The sequence below is a fragment of the Emiliania huxleyi genome (assembly GCF_000372725.1).
Source record: "Emiliania huxleyi CCMP1516 unplaced genomic scaffold EMIHUscaffold_84, whole genome shotgun sequence".
NCBI lineage: Eukaryota > Haptophyta > Isochrysidales > Noelaerhabdaceae > Emiliania > Emiliania huxleyi.
The window spans coordinates 55,419-72,352 of NW_005195736.1; the positions used below are offsets into that span (position 1 = coordinate 55,419).

At 67.2% G+C, this 16,934-nt stretch overlaps 8 protein-coding genes across 8 annotated transcripts; 5 read left to right on the top strand and 3 right to left on the bottom strand.

The window, feature by feature from the left end:
• Window positions 1-953: 953 nt before the first annotated feature.
• EMIHUDRAFT_219177 (hypothetical protein) lies at window positions 954-2,157 on the top strand (the record flags this gene model as incomplete). The annotated part of the gene is made up of 4 exons (XM_005758709.1): window positions 954-1,207; window positions 1,281-1,599; window positions 1,662-1,757; window positions 1,966-2,157. 4 exons carry the CDS (start codon window positions 954-956, stop codon window positions 2,155-2,157), a joined length of 861 nt encoding a protein of 286 aa, XP_005758766.1.
• A 751-nt stretch (window positions 2,158-2,908) lies between these two features.
• Window positions 2,909-3,689, top strand: EMIHUDRAFT_219179 (hypothetical protein; the record flags this gene model as incomplete). The annotated part of the gene is made up of 3 exons (XM_005758710.1): window positions 2,909-3,178; window positions 3,404-3,567; window positions 3,656-3,689. 3 exons carry the CDS (start codon window positions 2,909-2,911, stop codon window positions 3,687-3,689), a joined length of 468 nt encoding a protein of 155 aa, XP_005758767.1.
• A 176-nt stretch (window positions 3,690-3,865) lies between these two features.
• EMIHUDRAFT_219180 (hypothetical protein) lies at window positions 3,866-5,107 on the top strand (the record flags this gene model as incomplete). Its single annotated transcript, XM_005758711.1, has 1 exon — window positions 3,866-5,107. One exon carries the CDS (start codon window positions 3,866-3,868, stop codon window positions 5,105-5,107), a length of 1,242 nt encoding a protein of 413 aa, XP_005758768.1.
• A 369-nt stretch (window positions 5,108-5,476) lies between these two features.
• On the bottom strand, window positions 5,477-6,119 carry EMIHUDRAFT_45138 (hypothetical protein; the record flags this gene model as incomplete). Its single annotated transcript, XM_005758712.1, has 2 exons — window positions 5,477-5,859; window positions 5,903-6,119. Coding segments are annotated over 2 exons (600 nt in total), but the record flags the coding sequence as incomplete, so codon positions are not given.
• Window positions 6,120-6,650: 531 nt separating this feature from the next.
• Window positions 6,651-7,516, bottom strand: EMIHUDRAFT_359548 (hypothetical protein). Its single transcript, XM_005758713.1, has 3 exons — window positions 7,246-7,516; window positions 6,809-7,165; window positions 6,651-6,734 (listed from the first exon to the last, which is right to left on the bottom strand). Exons 1-2 carry the CDS (start codon window positions 7,386-7,388, stop codon window positions 6,859-6,861), a joined length of 450 nt encoding a protein of 149 aa, XP_005758770.1. The 5' UTR covers window positions 7,389-7,516; the 3' UTR covers window positions 6,651-6,734; window positions 6,809-6,858.
• A 1,376-nt stretch (window positions 7,517-8,892) lies between these two features.
• On the bottom strand, window positions 8,893-10,125 carry EMIHUDRAFT_438710 (hypothetical protein). The gene has a single exon (XM_005758714.1). It carries the CDS (start codon window positions 10,068-10,070, stop codon window positions 9,027-9,029), a length of 1,044 nt encoding a protein of 347 aa, XP_005758771.1. The 5' UTR covers window positions 10,071-10,125; the 3' UTR covers window positions 8,893-9,026.
• Window positions 10,126-11,141: 1,016 nt separating this feature from the next.
• EMIHUDRAFT_106849 (hypothetical protein) lies at window positions 11,142-11,626 on the top strand (the record flags this gene model as incomplete). The annotated part of the gene is made up of 2 exons (XM_005758715.1): window positions 11,142-11,449; window positions 11,479-11,626. 2 exons carry the CDS (start codon window positions 11,142-11,144, stop codon window positions 11,624-11,626), a joined length of 456 nt encoding a protein of 151 aa, XP_005758772.1.
• A 2,224-nt stretch (window positions 11,627-13,850) lies between these two features.
• EMIHUDRAFT_219184 (hypothetical protein) lies at window positions 13,851-16,148 on the top strand (the record flags this gene model as incomplete). Its single annotated transcript, XM_005758716.1, has 6 exons — window positions 13,851-13,995; window positions 14,188-14,366; window positions 14,547-14,629; window positions 14,747-14,868; window positions 15,190-15,719; window positions 15,909-16,148. The coding sequence occupies 6 exons, from the start codon at window positions 13,851-13,853 to the stop codon at window positions 16,146-16,148; spliced, it is 1,299 nt and encodes a 432-aa protein (XP_005758773.1).
• Window positions 16,149-16,934: the final 786 nt, after the last annotated feature.

Consider the following 16,934-nt stretch of genomic DNA (forward strand, 5'->3'; position numbering starts at 1 on the left):
AAACATGGGCTGCAAGGCGCGCGGGCAGCCCGGCCAACCCTTCTCCCACAAGACCGGCCACGGCTACGTCAAGGCGCATCGCGGTTTCTACCACGACGCGATCTTTGTCAAGCGCAACAACTTCAACCTGCTGCTCCACGAGACGTTCGGCGGCGGCTTCTCGCCCACCGCCGTTCTCAAGCTGCGCCGCCTCGCGCGCAAAGCCGCGCGCGGCAGCGTCGACCGCACGGCCTACTCGCCCAAGTACTCGCTTTCTTTTATGTCCCACCATGCAGAGCGCATCTCTCTCTCTGTTGTGCGAGGCGTGAACCGCGCCATTCGCTCTCACCTGGCAACCCTGTCTGCACGTCTCGCGCGCGCGTGAACAGGGCTCCAGGCCCCCAATGACGTGTGAGTGTTAGAGTTGTTTGGTATTGCACCTTCGTGCGCTGTTACCTGTTTGTTGCACACCCCATCTCCCCCCGCCTCCCCCCAGAGAACGTATAGCCAGTGCAGACAGGGTATGGGCGATATATTCGGCAATTCGCCATAGGGCAAGTGGCGACGCGAGAGAGAGAGTTCTCTTCTTGCGACGCGTGGGCTCGCACGTATAGCTACGGTATGGGCGCTATATTCGGCAATTCTTCCTGTGAGAGAGAGTTCTTTTGTTAAATTCTTCCTTTCTGTCTGTTGTGTGAGAGAGAGTTGTTTCACTTCCTTTGAGAGAGTTGTTAAAGGAAGAGAGAGTTGTTAAATTCTTGTTTCTGGGTACCTGTGTTAGTGCCAGTGCGCGCCAGTCCCGTGCCCAGTGTTGTGCGATTGAGTTCCCTTGTAAAATTCTTTTTCACACGTGCCCAGTGTTATGCGAGGGATTTTTATGGGAAAATTCTTTTCATGTAAAATTCTTTTTCATCAACATGGCGCTCTCACGCTGTTTCGCGGTAACTTGGCCTCACCGGCACCGTACCTTTTACATGCTGCCACTCCTGCTTCCGCTGCTTCATGGCTCGGACCAGCCGGTTCTTCGCGGCCCGGCGAGCTGCACTGCACGTCCGCTCCCTCAGCTGTGCAGCGACGGTAAGTGTCATCCCGACAACGAGAACTGCCCGCCGGTCACGACTGACAGCACCTGCGGCGAGGTCCCGCACTCCGGCCGCGACGGCCGCGTGCTCACGTGGGGACTGAGCTTCCGAACGGACAGCGCCCAGGAGTGCTGCGACCGGTGCAAGTGCGGCTATGTTTGCCGATGCTGGGCACACCTCTGCCCGCTCTTCCGCTCACCGTGCCTCTCTCCCTCCCAGGTCCCACCCAAAGAAGTGCAACTCGTGGACCTTTTGCGGCCTACCCGTGTGCTGGGGACTCGACACGGGCCACAACCACACCTACGGCGAGTGCTGGCTGCGACGGCTGAGTGGCGATGTGCAGGCGATAGACACCTTTCGCCAGCGTGGCAAGTACACAGAGCAGTGGCTCAGCCAGCACCGGAAGGCGCGGCCGGGCTGCAAGCGCAACGAGCCGTGGGCGTGTTCCCCGACGCACGTGCCGTGGACATCCGGCGCGCTCGGCGGCCTGCCTTTCGACCCCACCGAGCGCTACGTCACTGGCGGCGGCTGGGGCAAGGTCGTTGTGAAGACCGAGGCCGAGCACCTCGCCTCAACCTCAAGAGGCGCGGCTGCCGCGAGGAGAGGGAGGCATCGGCAGTCGCGGTGACGGCACTGCCATGGCCCATGCGGGCGCAGGCGGGCATTTGGTTTTGGTTCGGGGGGTTTGGTTTCTCGGTTGGACAGCTCGAGGGAAGGATGGGAAAATCCCTCTGCAGATTCCTGGTTTTTTTGGACCCTTGAATGGGTGGCTGTACTTCGCTGAGCCCACGGCCACGGAGCTGGCCTTGCCATACCGTCCGCCTTGCGAGCGTGCGCTCACGCACGATCCTGGGCTCGTGCTTGCACGCGGTCGCAGCGTCATCAAGGCTCCATGCCACGACAGGACCGGCCATGCCGGGTGTGGCGTCCTCGCAACACATCTGGAGAGGTGGGCAAGGCCTCTGAGGAGGCGTGCGGCGTGCTGACGGTGAGCAACAAGATCGCTCCCGCGGCGATAAGAGGCGTGTGCGCGGCGGCAAGGCCTGCGATCAAGTGGGAGCGCTCGCCCACGGCCTCTTGCGTCAGCAACGCGTGACTCTGCGCGACGGCGCGCGAGCGGCCTGGGTGCGCATGCGCGCCGCCCGCGCGAAGATCGGCGCGGCGGTGCGGAGCGCGTGGAGGTGTAGGTCTCTGCTCGCGCGTCACCTCGAGTCCCTTCCCACTGCTTGATCCAACCCTTGGCCCTCTGATATCCAGTGCAGCACATGTACTCTCGGTGTGTGTGCTGTGGGCCCTCCTTGTCTCTGCAATAGACCGTGTTAGGTAACACCTACCACCTGCGCTTGGGATTTTTTTGTATTAGAAGCCGGCGTCCGCGCTTTGCCTGTTGTGTGAATGTCAGCAGGATGTTTTCTTATTTTTTCTGATCGCGCGAAAAAATGGCCAAACGCTCGCGCGACAGCTCCGCCGCCTCCTCCTCCGGCTCCCGCTTTGCAGAGTGCCCGTGCTGCAAGCGCTCCGTCGCGCTCCACTTCATCAACGAGCACCTAGACAGGTGCGCAGCCGCGCCGCCGCCAGCCACGCCGCAGCGACGGCCGCCCTCCGCAACTGCTGAGCAGCCACGGCCGCCCTCCGCAACTGCTGAGCAGCCACGGCCGCCCTCTGTGGCCGCTGCCGTGCCGGCGGCGCCTCCTCCGCTGAGCTTTGGCTCTTCCGCCTCGCCGCGGCTCAACTTTGGCTCGCCGGCCTCGCCGCTGCTCAGCACGCCCATCGCCCGCGCCTTTGGCGCCGGCGCGCCGGCCTCCGCGTCGCCGGCGCGGCCGCTCGTGCTGGCAAGGGCACCCTTCATGCCGCAGCACAGCAGCCGGCTCGGCGGCGATACGCATCCTGGCGCGGGCAGCAACCTCAGCTGCGACCCGCGCCGCCGAAATGCGTGGCTGGGAGAGCGTGCGGGGCCTGCGAGCAGGGCGCCCGGCGCCGCCATTGCCGCCGTCGCCCGCGGCTTGCTCGACCCTGGCGAGGGGCTGAGAGCGCTCCTCGATCCCGCCGACGTGCGCCTCGTCGCGGCGATCGCCGCCCTCCACGACGACGGCGCGCCCGCCGCGGCGCTCGATGCGGTCGCGCGCTGCTTCGCCGCGCCGGGCGAGTGGCAATTGCTGCTTCGCCCTGGCAGCGAGCACGCAGCAGCGGGCGAAGGCGACGAGAGTTGCGCCCGCGCGGCGGCGGCTCGGGCGGCGGAGGCGGCGGCCGCGGCGGCGGCGGCGGCGGGCCTGATCGAGGTGCTGGATGCGCGCTCTCCGCTGCCCACGCCCCTTTCCCAGCTGGCCGCGCCCCTCTCGCAGCTGTCGGCGCGCGCCCTGCGCCGCGTCTTTGAGGAGGTGCGCCTCGACGCGCCTCCCGCCTCCGCCTCCGCCACTCGCGAGCTTCTCGCGGAGCGGCTCTGCGCCCTCCTCGGCCGGCGGAGGGGCGACGCCTTCAAGACGCCGCTGCTTCGCGCCCTCTGCCCGTGCGCCCGCATGAGGCCGAGCGTCGCGGCCGCGCTGCACCGTGGCAGCATCCTCTTTTTCGGCGCGGCGGGCTACGCGCCCGACGAGGCGGCCGCCATGCTGCGCGGCGGCGCAGGCCTGAGCCCATCGGCGCGGTTCGGCGCGGCGGCGGCGCTCGCGGCGGCAGCCGAGGCCCGCACGCCCCGCTTTGCATCGCCGCTCGCGCTGCGCCGCTACGCCGCCGCGCTGCAGCTCTCGGCGCGCGCCGAAGCTGCGTGCTGCGGCGAGGGCGGCGCGGGGACGGGCGACGCACCCGCGATGCTGGTCGCGCTCGAAGAGGCGCGCTCGCTGCTGCTCGGCGGCGGCGAGGGGCGCTCCCCAGCCTGGTGCGCGGTGCTCGGGCGCGTGATTGCCGCCGGCTGCGCGCAGCTTCGGCGGCAGGGCGAGCACGGCGCGTCGGCGCGCGTGCTGTGCGACACGATCGGGCACTCGATGATGCCGCAGCGGTGGCGCGCGGCCCTTTTTGTGCAGTGCGTCAAGGACCTCGACAGGGCCGGGCAGCAAGAAAGGGCTTGCCGGTTGTGCGAGGCTGCGCACACCTCGCACCTGGATGCCAACGGCCACCTCTCGAGCTCAAGCGTCGCTTCGATCCTCGAGTCGAGCGGCGGCGGGAGCAGTACAGAGGCGTTACAACTGGGAGCCGTGCAGCTGATGGCCGTCCGCCGCGTGCTCAAGAAGCTCGCCGTGCCGCCCCGCCGCTGGAAGAAGCCCGCCCTCCCGTCGCTCGCCGCGCCGCGGGAGGTGCACCTCCGCGGCGACGAGGTGCTGGATGGCGGCGACGCGGGGCGGAGGCTGGGCTGGCGGGCGGCCGACGGGTCGATCGCGCGCGGCGTGGAGGAGTACGTGCGGCTGCACTACCTGTCCGGCGCGGGCGGCACTCCTTGGTCAAAAGGAGTGCACCTCGAGAACGCGCTCTTCCTCTCCCTGTTCGCCCTGCTGATGTGGGACGCATTGTTCGCACCGCTCCCCGGCGCCTTTGGCTCGAGCTCCTCAGACGCGCCCGACGATCTGCTCTCCGGCTGCGGCTCCTTTGCGAGCCGCCGTGCTGACATTGTTGGCGCGCTGCTGAAGCGAATCGAGAGCGCGGCGCCCGACGAGCAGCTTGACGGGACCGTGCCCCAGGACACTCCTGTCGCTTCGCCACGAGCCCACCTCTCTCTCTCGGCTCGCCTGGCCGCCGCCCACGCAGCCCACTACGGCGAGGAGTGCATCGGCCTCGACTGGTCGCGCTTGGACCTGCCGCTGCTCCAGTGGACGGCCACCGCGCTCGGCGGGCGGGTTGTCGCTGCCATTTGCCGCGCGCTCGCCGACGACTACGGGGGCTTCAGCCATGGCGCGCCAGACCTGCTGCTCCTCGCGGACCGGCCGTCGGCTGCCGCGCGTTTCGTGGAGGTCAAGGGGCCGAATGACCGCCTGAGCGACTCGCAGGTCGCTTGGTGCGACGTGCTGGCGCGTGCTGGGGCGGACGTTGAAGTTGCTTACGTCGAGCGTTGTGTATAGCCGCGCGCCACTAGAGGGCTGTATGGAGTATCGGGACACTATGGTGCCCCACACACAAAATACGTACACTGATACACATATGCTGAAATCACACAAAGTGACAAGAAAACGACGGCGCAAGCCCGGTTTCACATTGATAGAGCGCGCAAGTCCTCGCTCAGACCGTCTCAACAGACCTCGTCACACTCCGAACTGGTCGTGTAGAATAGTCTATGCCGCTGTCGAGGGGCGCGACCCGCGCGCCTGCGACCACGCTCTGTGCTCCCGCACCTGCTCCTCGGAGAGGGAGGGGCGCACACTCGCGAGGGCCGTCTCAAAGTCGGCGCGCGAGAGCATCGCCGCGCCGCTTCCGGCGCCGCTCTCGTCCTCGCGCCGCAGCGCCCCGAGGGCGGCCTTTTGGCAGAGGGAGAGGAGGTCGGCGCCGGTGAAGCGCGGGGTCGCAGCCGCGAGGGACTCCGCGTCGATCGGCTCCGCGAGCGGCATGCGCCGCAGCTGGCGCGCCAAGATGTCACGCCGCGCGCGCCGGCCCGGAGGCGGGACAAAGAAGAGGTGCTCGAGCCGTCCCGGCCGCAGCAACGCCTCGTCGAGGGCGGCCGGCGTGTTTGTCGCGCCCGCGAGCACCACGGCGCCGCCGAGCCCTCCCGCGGCCGCGTCGGCGTCGGCCTCGGCCTGCACGGCGTCCATCTCGAGCAGCAGCTGCGAGAGGAGGAGGCGAGACACCTGCCCGCCGCCGCCGCCGCCGCCGCCGCCGCCTCGCCGGCCAAAGAGCGCCTGCGGTTCGTCGAGGGGGGCGACGTCGGAGGAGAGCGGAGAGGGCAGGGAGGAGCAGGGCTGAGGCGGCCTGCAGCTCGTCCAGAAAGACGAGGCAGGGCCGGTGCGCGCGTGCGTGCTCGAAGAGCGCCGCAAGCGCCCTCTCCGACGCGCCCACCGCCGGACGAATGAGCTGCGGGATCGGGACCGCGAGCAAGTTGAGGCGCGACTCCGCGGCGAGTGCTCGCACCAGCATCGTCTTGCCGGTGCCGGGCGGGCCGTAGAGCAGCAGCCCGCGAGGGCCGCCGAGGCCGAGCCTCGCGCAGAGCTGCGGCGCGGCGAGCGGCCACTGCACGAGTTGCTTCAGGCGCGCCTTGGAGGGGAGGGACGGCTGCGTCAGAGGCGTCGAGGAGCCACCGGCCCCCACGACCGGCACGCGCTACTCCACCGCAGGCGGCGGCGCCTTTGTGCGAGCGAGTCCGCCCACGTCCCGCCAGCGAGCGCCTCCCAGCGACTCGCGCGCCGTGCCCAAGCCAAGCAGCGAGGCGGGCTCCACCAGCCTGGCAGCGGCCCGCCACTCCTCCTCCGCCACCGCGAGGAGCGGAGCACCCTCCCCAGCGCCCCCCTCCTCCGCCCCCTCCTCTGACCCCTCCTCGCCGTGCGGCGGCGGCCGCTGCAGCGCGAGCAGTCGCGCCTCCTCGCAGACTGCGGCCAAGTCGGACGCTACGAACCCGTGGAACGAACTGGCCAAATCCGCGGCGAGGGGCGGCGGCGGCGGCGCCAGCCCGGCGGCGGAGGCTGCGGAGGCGAGCGCCCGCGCGCGGCCAAGCCCGACTGGCGGCGCTACGGCGAGCTGCAAGGGGCAGCGCGAACGCACCTACGGCAGACGCGAGAGGGGCCTCTGAGAAGGGGCGGCGCGGAGCGGAAGGCGGTTCGAACCCGCCGTGTCTCCTGCGCATGCACGTCGCGCGCAAACACCGCGGTGAGCACAAGCAGCACGCCTACCAGAGCGCGGAGAGGCGCCAGCTTCGGTTCCCTCCTCCTGCGGAGGCGCCGAGGGCCGAGGGCCGCTGGTGCGCTCGAGGCGCGCGCGCGCACGCGCACGCGCCTTGCACCCGCGATGCGGCACGCAGCGCGTCGAGCAGCGCGAGCCGCGCCGCCGCGCCACTGCCGCCCTCCTCCTCGGAGCCTGCGGCGGGGGCCAGCTCCTCGGCCGACTCGATGAGCAGCACGCAGGGCGCGGAGCGGCCGGCGGCAGAGAGGGCGAGCCGAAACCCGTCCGAGATGGCGTCGCCGTGCTGGCGGGAGCTGCAGCGGGAGGAGAGGGGAGCGCGTCGCTCGGGGCCGCGCGGGCGTGGGGCGGCCGGCGAGGGCAGGGGCGGGCGCACAGCTCGTGCGGCGACACTTCCAGCAGCAGCAGTCCGAGCGAGCGGCAGAGCCTCCGCACGAGTGTCGTCTTTCCGACGCCGCGCGAGCCCGCGAGGAGCACCGGCGACGCGCTTGCGGCCAGCTCGGCGCCGTCGCCCCCCATGGACGCCGGGACGCCACACCGACTGCCGGCCGGACTCGCGGTGGCGCCTCCGGCACCAGCGCCGGTGGCGCCCGCCTCGACGACCCCGTGCAAAAAGAGCAGAAGGCGCGAGACGCCAGAGCAAGCGCCGCCTGCCGCTGTGGCCTCCGCACCGGCGCACGCGACGAGCCGCACCGGCGTCGACTCGCCAACCCAGCCCCAGCTCTCCTCCTCCTCGCCGCCGGCGGCGCCGCCCGCCTCGTCGCCGCTCGGCGCCACTGCAGAGGCGATGCAGCAGACGGCTCTCTGCGAGGCCTGCGCCCGGAGAGTGAGCGGAGTCCGCCGGTGGACGAGGGCGCCGTGGCCGAGGCAATCCGAGCGCCACGGGTGGATGCGCCCTCCCCCGGGCGGCGCCACGACACCGAGCGCCGCACGCACATCCGTCGCGGTCGGAAGCGCGAGCGGTGACCGCCAGTCCTGCGCCTCAACCGCGCTGACGTGAACCTCTGCCCACAAGCGAACCTCGGCTGCGCGGACGAGCTCCACCTCAACCAGGTCGCCCTCTTGCAGCTGGGCGCGATCGAGGGCGTCGCGGCCGAGCCAGATGGCGGGAGATGAGCCGTCGGCAGCCGCCGGAGCTCCGCCACCGCTGTCGCCAGTCCGCCGCACCTCGAGCTTGACGAGCACGGCCGAGGAGGCGCGTGGCGTCGAGCTCTTCCGCAAACGCACAAAGTCACACGGCGTGCCGCCCAGCGAGAGCAGGGCCGACAGGCACACCTGGGCGCGCCAGCCGTCGAGGTCGGCGGACGCGGCGACCGAATGCATTGCTTCGCAAGCACTCCGCCAGGTTTGTTGTCGCGCGAAGCTGTCGCAAAAAAGATTTTAGACTCACGCGTTTTAAAAGGGAGAGAACGACGAGAGTGGGACGACCGCGAGGTGGCATGAAGGTTGCAGCGAGAATCGGAGAGAGACTGCGAAGAGAGATAGGAAGAGGCAGACTCCGGTGGGCGACGGCTAGCGCACCACACACCTCTCCTTAAAATCCCTGTGTGGGAGAGATTTTTAGCAATACCAAACAAATCTAACACTCACACGTCATTTGGGGCCTGGAGGCCTGTTCACGCGCGCGCGAGACGTGCAGACAGGGTTGCCAGGTGAGAGCGAATGGCGCGGTTCACGCCTCGCACAACAGAGAGAGAGATGCGCTCTGCATGGTGGGACATAAAAGAGAGCGAGTACTTGGGCGAGTAGGCCGTGCGGTCGACGCTGCCGCGCGCGACTTTGCGCGCGAGGCGGCGCAGCTTGAGAACAGCGGTGGGCGAGAAGCCGCCGCCGAACGTCTCGTGGAGCAGCAGGTTGAAGTTGTTGCCGCTTGACTTTGTTTGTTTTGTCTGTGTGGTGGCGGCGTGCCGTCCTCCCATCCCTCCCTTGGGTTGTCTGTTTTCGTTCTTTCTCTTTCTTTAGTGCCAGTGCGCGCCAGTCCCGTGCCCAGTGTTGTGCGACGGAATTGCTTTCAAGGTACACCGTTGTGCGAAAAAAGAATTTTGCGGGCGTCCAACCCACCAAGTACCGCGCACCGGACACTGGTACGGGACTGGCGCGCACTGGCACTAACACAGGTACACCACGCGAAAAGAATGCGGTATTTAGACCACCAGCTTACCTCCCGCCCCCCGCCTGCCCGTGCAGGACGGCCACCTGGTGCGACGCAAGCGGCGCGGGCTTCGCCTCGTCCCAGCCGAGCGACCTCGTCGCCGGCGGCAGCGGCGGTATGGCCGCCGCGGCGAGGTACGCCGTCAGCTCGTCGCGCTGCGAGCGCACGCCGGCGTACCACTCCGCCCACCGCTCCGGCTCCTCGAGCGGCGGCTCCTCGAGGCGGTAGACGATTTGCGGCAGCCGCTCGCCGTCCTCCTCCGCCTCCTCCCGCTCGATGAAGCCGAGGGCGAGGAGCACCTCGACCCCGCCCGCGTGCCGCGCGACGGCCTGCTGGAACGTCTCGTTGAGCAGCCGCACGCCGCGGAAGCGCGCGTCCTCCGGATAGGCCAGCGCGTTGCTGCAGAGCAAGTGCAGCGCCTGCACAGCCGACGCCAGCTCGGCCGGCTCGCATGCCGCCGCCAGCGCCGCCAGCGCGTCGGTGAGCGAGAGGCCGAGCCGCGGCGCTGCCGCGGCGCCGCGCCTCGGATCGGCGCCCGCCTCGCCCGCGGCTATCCGCTCCAGCCTCTCCGCCACCCTCCGCCTCTCCTCCGCCTCGGCCGCGGCCGCCTCCGCCGCCGCGTCGGCGGCCGCGCGCGAGCGCGCATCGTCCGCCGCGGCCTGCGCCCTCGCCGCCGCCTGCGCCGCCGCCTGCGCCTCCTCCTCCTCCCGCTGCTGCTCTGCTCGCCGCTCGCCGCTCCTCTGCCGCCGCAGCGGCGCCAGAGAATCGCTGAGCTCGTCCGCAGCCTCTGCCGCATCGGCGAGTCGTCCCGCGACCGCGAGCACCCGCTCCGCCATCTTTGGGCCGTAGACCTTCTTGTCCGGGTCCTTCTCGAGCGCCCGCTTCTCAAACACGCCCACCCGCGGCGTGAGCTCTTCGAGCGCCGACACCGCCGCGTCGAGCGCGTCTAGCGGAGCGTACGGCGACGCGGCGGGCGCGGGCGCCGACGCACGCTCCAGAAACTGCTCAGCCTCGTCGAGGCGGGCGACCAGGGTCTTGAACTCGGCCATGGCGGGGATTGTGGGATGCTGCGCTTTGCGCGCGAGCCGCCGGACGACCCACAGGGGCCGCTCTCTCTTGGCCGCAATAAAGAATTTTACAACAAAACTCCCTCGCACGACACTGGGCACAGGACTGGGCACGGGACTGGCTCGCACTGGCACTAACACAGGTACACCACGGGAGCCGCCTAAGCGACTCCTGCGAGGGTGGCGAGGCACTTAGCTCCGTGCACCCGCCCACCCCCGCCACAGGCAAGCTCATTCACAATCTGCTCTGCGATTGCCGTGTGAAGAACGACTGAGATGCGCTGCTTCTGCAGCCCCAGCCAGCTCTTGGTGGTCCAAGTCACCTCATCGAGGTACTGGGCCCGCGTCAGCTTGTTCTGTAGTACGTCCGCCGCCTTCCTGAGGATCTCACGGACCCCCTTTCCGAACCCGCCGAACGATTCGAACAGCAGCAGCTGCACTTCGACGCCCTTGTCTTCCCTGGCGTAGCGATAGTCCCCGCCGTAGGACGGTATGCGGCGGTCGCCGCCCACCACCCTGCCCCCCCTGGTATGCCAGCGCCCGGTCCCTTGCCCTCTCTCGCCCTTGCTCTTCCTCTCCCCCTCCATGCCGCCCCCCCCGTACCCCTCCCCCCCCCCCTCCTCCTCTCCCCCCCCCTCCCCCTCCCCCCCCCCCCCCTTCCCCCCCTCCCCCTCCTCGCAGTAGGGCCCATGCCCCTCGACCATGTTCCGGTAGAATGATTCAGTGTTGCCGAAAGCGACAAAAGCGCCCTTCCGACCGTGCTCCCCGCTGCTGCTGAGGGGACACGAGCCGCGGGCGTGTCCCTCCGATCTCCGGGAGGGTACGCACACAGCACCTCGGGGATCTGAGGAACGCCCGGGGCGCCGTCATTGATGATCTCGCACACGGGCCCCTCGTCGTCGTCCGCCGGGGGCTCCTCGCCGCCGCTGTCCATCGCCGCGCGCCGCACGCGACGTAGCCCCCAGCGCAGCTCGCGGCAGCGCCGCAAGAATGAAGGGTGGAGTCGTCCCGGATGCTCTCAGAGAGGCTGATACCGGTACGACAAAGACAACAATGGAACGGCGGTGCCTCGCAGGAGGAGCAGTGGCGGCAGCGGGGGACGGAGACGGCAGAGGCAGGGGCGGCGGCAGCGGAGGTGGGGGCGGCGGAGGCAGAGGCAGAGGCGGAGGCACAGATGGTGGGCTGCTGCGCGGGCTGCTGCTCGGGCTGCTGTGCGGGCTGCTGCTCGGGCTGCTGCTCGGGCTGCTGATCGGGCTGCTGCTCGGGCTGCTGCTCGGGCTGCTGCTCGGGCTGCTGCTCGGGCTGCTGCTCGGGCTGCTGCGAGGGCTGCTGCGAGGGCCCCTGCTCGGGCTGCTGCTGCTGTGAGGGCTGCTGTGAGGGCTGCTGCGAGGGCTGCTCTCGGGCTGCTGCTCGGGCTGCTGCTCGGGCTGCTGCTCGGGCTGCTGCTCGGGCTGCTGCTCGGGCTGCTGCTCGGGCTGCTGCTCGGGCTGCTGCGAGGGCTGCTGCGAGGGCTCCTGCTCGGGCTGCTGCTGCTGTGAGGGCTGCTGTGAGGGCTGCTGTGAGGGCTGCTGCGAGGGCTGCTGCTCGGGCTGCTGCTCGGGCTGCTGCTCGGGCTGCTGCTCGGGCTGCTGCTCGGGCTGCTGCACGGGCTGCTGCGAGGCGAGCCTTGTGCCTGGAGGCCGGGCCGTGGCAGCAGCAGGAGGCTCGGGGACCAGGCTGTCGCGTCGCAGCGGCCGGCCGGGAGAGCTCTGTTGGGGTTGGCGCTGGTCTAGGGCACCAGAGCGTCGTCCATCAGAGCGTGGCCCACCGGCCGGCAGCGCGTGTACCGAGCTGAAGTCCATGCGACCGGTGCCTTCGGCAGCGGCCGCGGGCGGCTGCAGCCGCTGAGGATCTCCAGGTCGGCTCCCACGGTGGCTGCCGCCAAGGGCAGCAACCATCGTGGGGACGCGCGAAACTTGTCTAAGAGAATTTTCTTCGAACTCCCTCGCACAACACTGGGCGCATGACGAGCGAGGGCAGCCTCCTTAAAGGCGAAAGGGTCTAGATTTGGGGCGCTCGCCGAAGAGGAGTACGACAACATAGCGCCCGTGATTGCCTGCACGCTACCCGCACTCACGGACTCCATACCCGAAAGAAAGAGAAGGGAGCTCGCGGGAGAGGTGACGAGCGAACTACAGGTAGTGGGGAAGGCAGCCTCGATTGCCATACAGACATGGGTGCGAAACAACGACAAGACCAAGGCACGGGCAGAGGAACGAGAGAAGAATATAGGGTGGATAAAGCGCCTGTTCACGGCATGGAGGGTGAGCCACACCGAACGTACCGAGCGAAGGGCCGAGCGGAAGGAGGACGGGGAAGATGACTCAGAGGAGGACGAACCAGTGGAAATTCAGTTGTCAGATGTCACGATGCATCCGAAGGGGACCCCAGCGCCGGCATCATCCGTAGAGGCACGAGTGTTCGAAGAGAGAGTGGACCTGAGCAACGATATGACTTGGAGGCAAATGATCGGAGTGGGAGTCAGAAATGTGGTCCTTGCGCGAGGGGAGCTCGATAGACTCGAGGGGCCAGGATACGCCGCGAGGAGGACGGAGTTGCGCCGAAAGGCGAAAGAAGCCGCGAGAACAAGGGACCGGCAGGCGGCGGCGACGCAGGACGAGACAGAAGAGAACGACGCGACAGAGGAGGAAGTGACAAGGGAGAGAGCGACGAGAGTGGGACGGCCGCGAGGTGGCACGAAGGTTGAAGCGAGAATCGGAGAGAGACTGCGAAGAGAGATAGGAAGAGGCAGACTCCCTAGGGTAGGCGACGGCTAGCGCATCTCACACTCCTCTCCTTAAAATCCCTGTGTGGTGGCGGCGTGCCGTTCTCCCATCCCTCCCTTGGGTTGTCTGTTTTCTTTCTTTCTTTCTTACTGGGCGCATGAAGGTCGCTGCAAGAATTGGTGATAAACTGCGGAGAGAGATAGGAAGTGGTAGACGCCCGAGGGTAGGCGACGGCTAACACCACACTTCTCCCCTAAAATCCCTGTGTGGGAGAGAGATTTTTGGCAATACCAAACAAGGCGGCGTACCGTCCTCCCATCCCTCTCCCTTGGGTTGTCTGTTTTCTTTCTTTCTTTCTTACACTGGGCACGGGACTGGCGCGCACTGGCACTAACACAGGTACTTTTAAAGGCAGCTCGGTTGTCGTCCTCCCATCCCTCCCATCCCTCCCCTGGTTGTGCGTTTTATTTCTTTTCTTTTTCCTCCCATCCCTCCCTTGGGTTGTGTGTTTTATTTCTTTCTTTCTTTCTGTTTTCTTTCTTTCTTTTAGGCACCGGACTGGCGCGCGCTGGCAATAAAGAAGTAAATAAAGCTAAAGGTACAGATGTGCGCTGTCGTGAAGTGGCGAATGCCCGGCTGGGCCCAAACAGACAAGAGACAACCCAAGGGATGGACCTGTTGCACGCCAACCGTGAACCACCCACGGACAGCTCAAAATCGCTGTGCGCGGCCGGCGGCTTGAGCGCGCGCCCTAAGGCCTTCATGTCGCACCCGAGCGTCTCAGCGCCATCCCTGGGCCCTGCGGCAGCGGACCGGAGCGGTTGAAGGCGACTTGTATGACGACCCGCCTGCGTCACCGCTGCCCCCGCTGCTGCCTCCTGCTCCGCCGTCTCCGCCGTCGCTGCCACCGCTGCCGCCGCCATCGTATCACCTTGGAAACGATGGGCAGGCATGCGGCTCCGTGTGCTCTGACTTGGGTGGCTCCTGCGATGCCGACATGCCTGAACTCAACGCGACAGAGATTGTGATCGCTTACGCTGAGCATGGAATCTCGTGCACTGCGGTAGCTGGTGGCTGGGGGATCAACCCAACCGTATCCGGATCGACCTGCTACTACAGCCGGAGCGGCAGCAGCTACTCTGGTTGCAACGAATGTCCTGATTGGAACAGCTTTTGCTACTCTGGCTACCGGCTGCTTTGCTATTGTGCCGCCGTACCGTCCGCTCCGCCCGCTCCACCATCGCCGCCGCCTTCCCCGCCTTCCCCGCCGTCTCCGCCACCTTCGCCGCCCTGCCCGCTCACCGGGCCCTACAGTGACATGTACATCGATGTAGAGTACGGTGGCTATTGCTTTCCGGAGGTGAACGCAGCGACTTTGGAAGAAGCAACCGTTGCAGTGATGGCGCAGGAATACTGCAACGGCATCACGTACGAGCCTTACAATTTGCGCTACACGGGCCGTGCTGGCACGAGGCTGTTCGGCTCAAGTGGAAGCAGGTTTATCAGCTGGCTGGTCGAGTGTCCGCTGCCGCCGTCACTCCCACCGCCGGCACTCCCACCGCCGCCGCCGTCGGCGCCGCCGCCACCGCCGCTGTCGCCGCCTCCTCCCGCAACACCGCCTCTGCCACCATCCCCGCCGCCGCTGCCGCCGCTGCCCCCTGTTCGGCCTGGGGAGACTCACGCTGCGACGGAGAATGAGCTTCGGAACCTGATTGCTGAAGCAGTGAGCACGGGCCAGGACGCGGTGATCCTGCTGGCCCCGGGCGCCCACATCAGGTTGGGATCCACGCCGCCGACGCCGCCACCGCCGTCGCCGCCACCGCCATTGTCGCCGCCGCCGCCGCCATTGTCGCCACCGCTGCCGCCGCCTTTTGTGGTCTCTGGGGGCTGCAGCTACCAAACAGGCTTTCTCGGCGGTTTGGAGTACCTCGCCGCCGGCTTCACCGCCTCAGGAGCGCCGTACTATCGCGACGCCTCGTCCTCGCATTACATCTACTGGGATCCTTCTTGCAATGGTGGCGGTGAACGTTCCACATGGCTTTTTCAATCTATTGCTCCGAGCACCACTGAATGGAACGCCCTCGATGGGGCGGGATCCTGCACTGCAGACGCCTACCTTTTCTCTGACGACAGGTCCTCGCCGCCGCTCGGCGCAGGATGGCAGGTTTTTTGTGGCAACTTTGGCACCTTTGTATACACGATTCTGACGCTGGCAGTGCCCTCGCCGTCTCCTCCGCCTCTGCCGCCGTCTCCTCCGCCTCTTCCACCGTCACCGCCCTCGCTGCCGCCTTCTCCGCCGACGCCACCACGCTCGCCGCTGTGCATCAACGCGGTAGCCTTTGACGGGACCGACTTTTACGTCAATGCCAAGGCGCCGGATCACATTGGCGGGAGTCTTGGTCTGACCGTCGCTGCTTGGGTCAAGCGAAGCAGGTCGGGGAACCAGGGGGATCGGCTGATCGATTTTGGTAATGGGGGAGGGTCCGACAACATAGTGGTCGCATTTCAATACGGAGTGGCGTATGATGTCTATCTGGGGTCGACACAGTATTCATTCGCACCCTCTCAAGGCCCGTGCCCGGCTACTCCACCATCCGACAGATGGGTCTGCGGAGCGTTCCCAGTCGACGTGTGGACTCACGTGGCGGTTGTCCACAAGCCGGACGAGACAGTCACGATGTATTGGGACGGCGTACCCAGGGGCTCCGGTTCGTTGCCTCTGCCGCCTGCGGTCGCACGCTCGGGCTTGTACGTGGGCAAGAGCCACTGGGGGTACGACCCCTACTTTCGAGGCGAGATGCGTGACGTCTTTGTCTTCAACGGCGCCCTCGATGACGGCGAGCTGCGCGAGCTGCGAGAAGGATCGGTGGTGCCCGCACACACGCCAGCGGTGGAGCCTATCGCTCACAGTCAGTGCTTTCCGCCGCTGCCGCCGTATCCGCCTGAGATGGCACCAACGCCGCCTTCGCCGCCGCCGTCCTACCACGGCTGGGAAAGATTCCCTGATGCGGGTTGGTGTAAGAGCAATCTCGACAAAGAGATATGCGATGAGCAGGCTGCCTCGCAGTGCTCCCTTGAGCACTGCATCGACTCTTGCACAGAAATGCATCCGAACACGACGAACGTCGAGTACCACTGCTATCATCCCTTTGACTGCAAGTGCTACTGCCAGTCTGCCTGCGAGTGCATGGAGGATGTGGGCGAAACAAGCACGTGGGCGCGCGTGGGCAAACCCGCGGTAAAACTCCTCAAAGCAGTCCTTGCACTCGAGGCCCCTTCCTCGAGCGTCCTTTGACACGTCCAACGGGTTTATACATGCCGACGGTCATAGTTGAACACACGTCTTCCAGCCGGAAACGATCAGACGCATCGAGTGTGACCGCTGTCTCTCGATGGTCGTCGAAGAAGCAGAATCGCGTCGCGTCGAGCTGAAGCTCCCACGTCTGCGGTGCCTATGATGTGATCGTGACGAGGCGAGTGAGTAGATGAAGATTGCGCGTGTGGTGGATCGAGACACTGGCCGAGGCTGAGGGTTTAAATCGGTGAGAGTGGCGGGGAACGTGAGTGTGACGGCATGGAGCTGGTGCGAGAGCGCAGCAGGGGCGTACGTGTGGCTCGATGTTTGACTGTCAGCGATAGCTACGGTCTGCGAGTGTCGACGAGCGGGTATGCGTGTCATGGTGCGTGTGGGTGCTCGGACACGAAGGCGTCGGCGCTGTGAATCTGTATGTTGTGGTGAGCGAAGAGGCAGGCGGAAATGTCGGCGGCGGCGTTGAGGGGGACGGCGGCGGCGGCGGTGTCGAATGTGTAGGTGACGTAGCTGGAGATAGTATCGGCAGAGATCTCTCGGAGGTGGCGAGGTCGGCGGTGGCTGAGGCGGTGGCGACGGCGACAGTGGGGGTGTAGTGGGCGCCGACGAGGGCGGTGGCGGAGCCGAGGGCTGTGGAAGCGGCGCATGTACAGAGGCTATCGACGGAGGCATCGAAGGTGGGGCCGAGGGCGTCGGCCGCTCGAGAGCGGTGACGGACGCGTCGGCGGTGGGGAAGGTGGCGGAGGCGACAGCGCCACAGAGGGGCGTGAC

Bases quoted from the DNA above. Each gene is read 5' to 3' on its own strand.
- EMIHUDRAFT_359548 (XM_005758713.1), bottom strand. From the start codon at position 7,388: ATGGGGGGCGACGGCGCCGAGCTGGCCGCAAGCGCGTCGCCGGTGCTC. The intron at 7,166-7,245 runs GTGCGCCCGCCC...CTCCCGCTGCAG, and splicing joins GAAGTGTCGCCGCACGAGCT to CTCCCGCCAGCACGGCGACG.
- EMIHUDRAFT_438710 (XM_005758714.1), bottom strand. From the start codon at position 10,070: ATGGCCGAGTTCAAGACCCTGGTCGCCCGCCTCGACGAGGCTGAGCAG.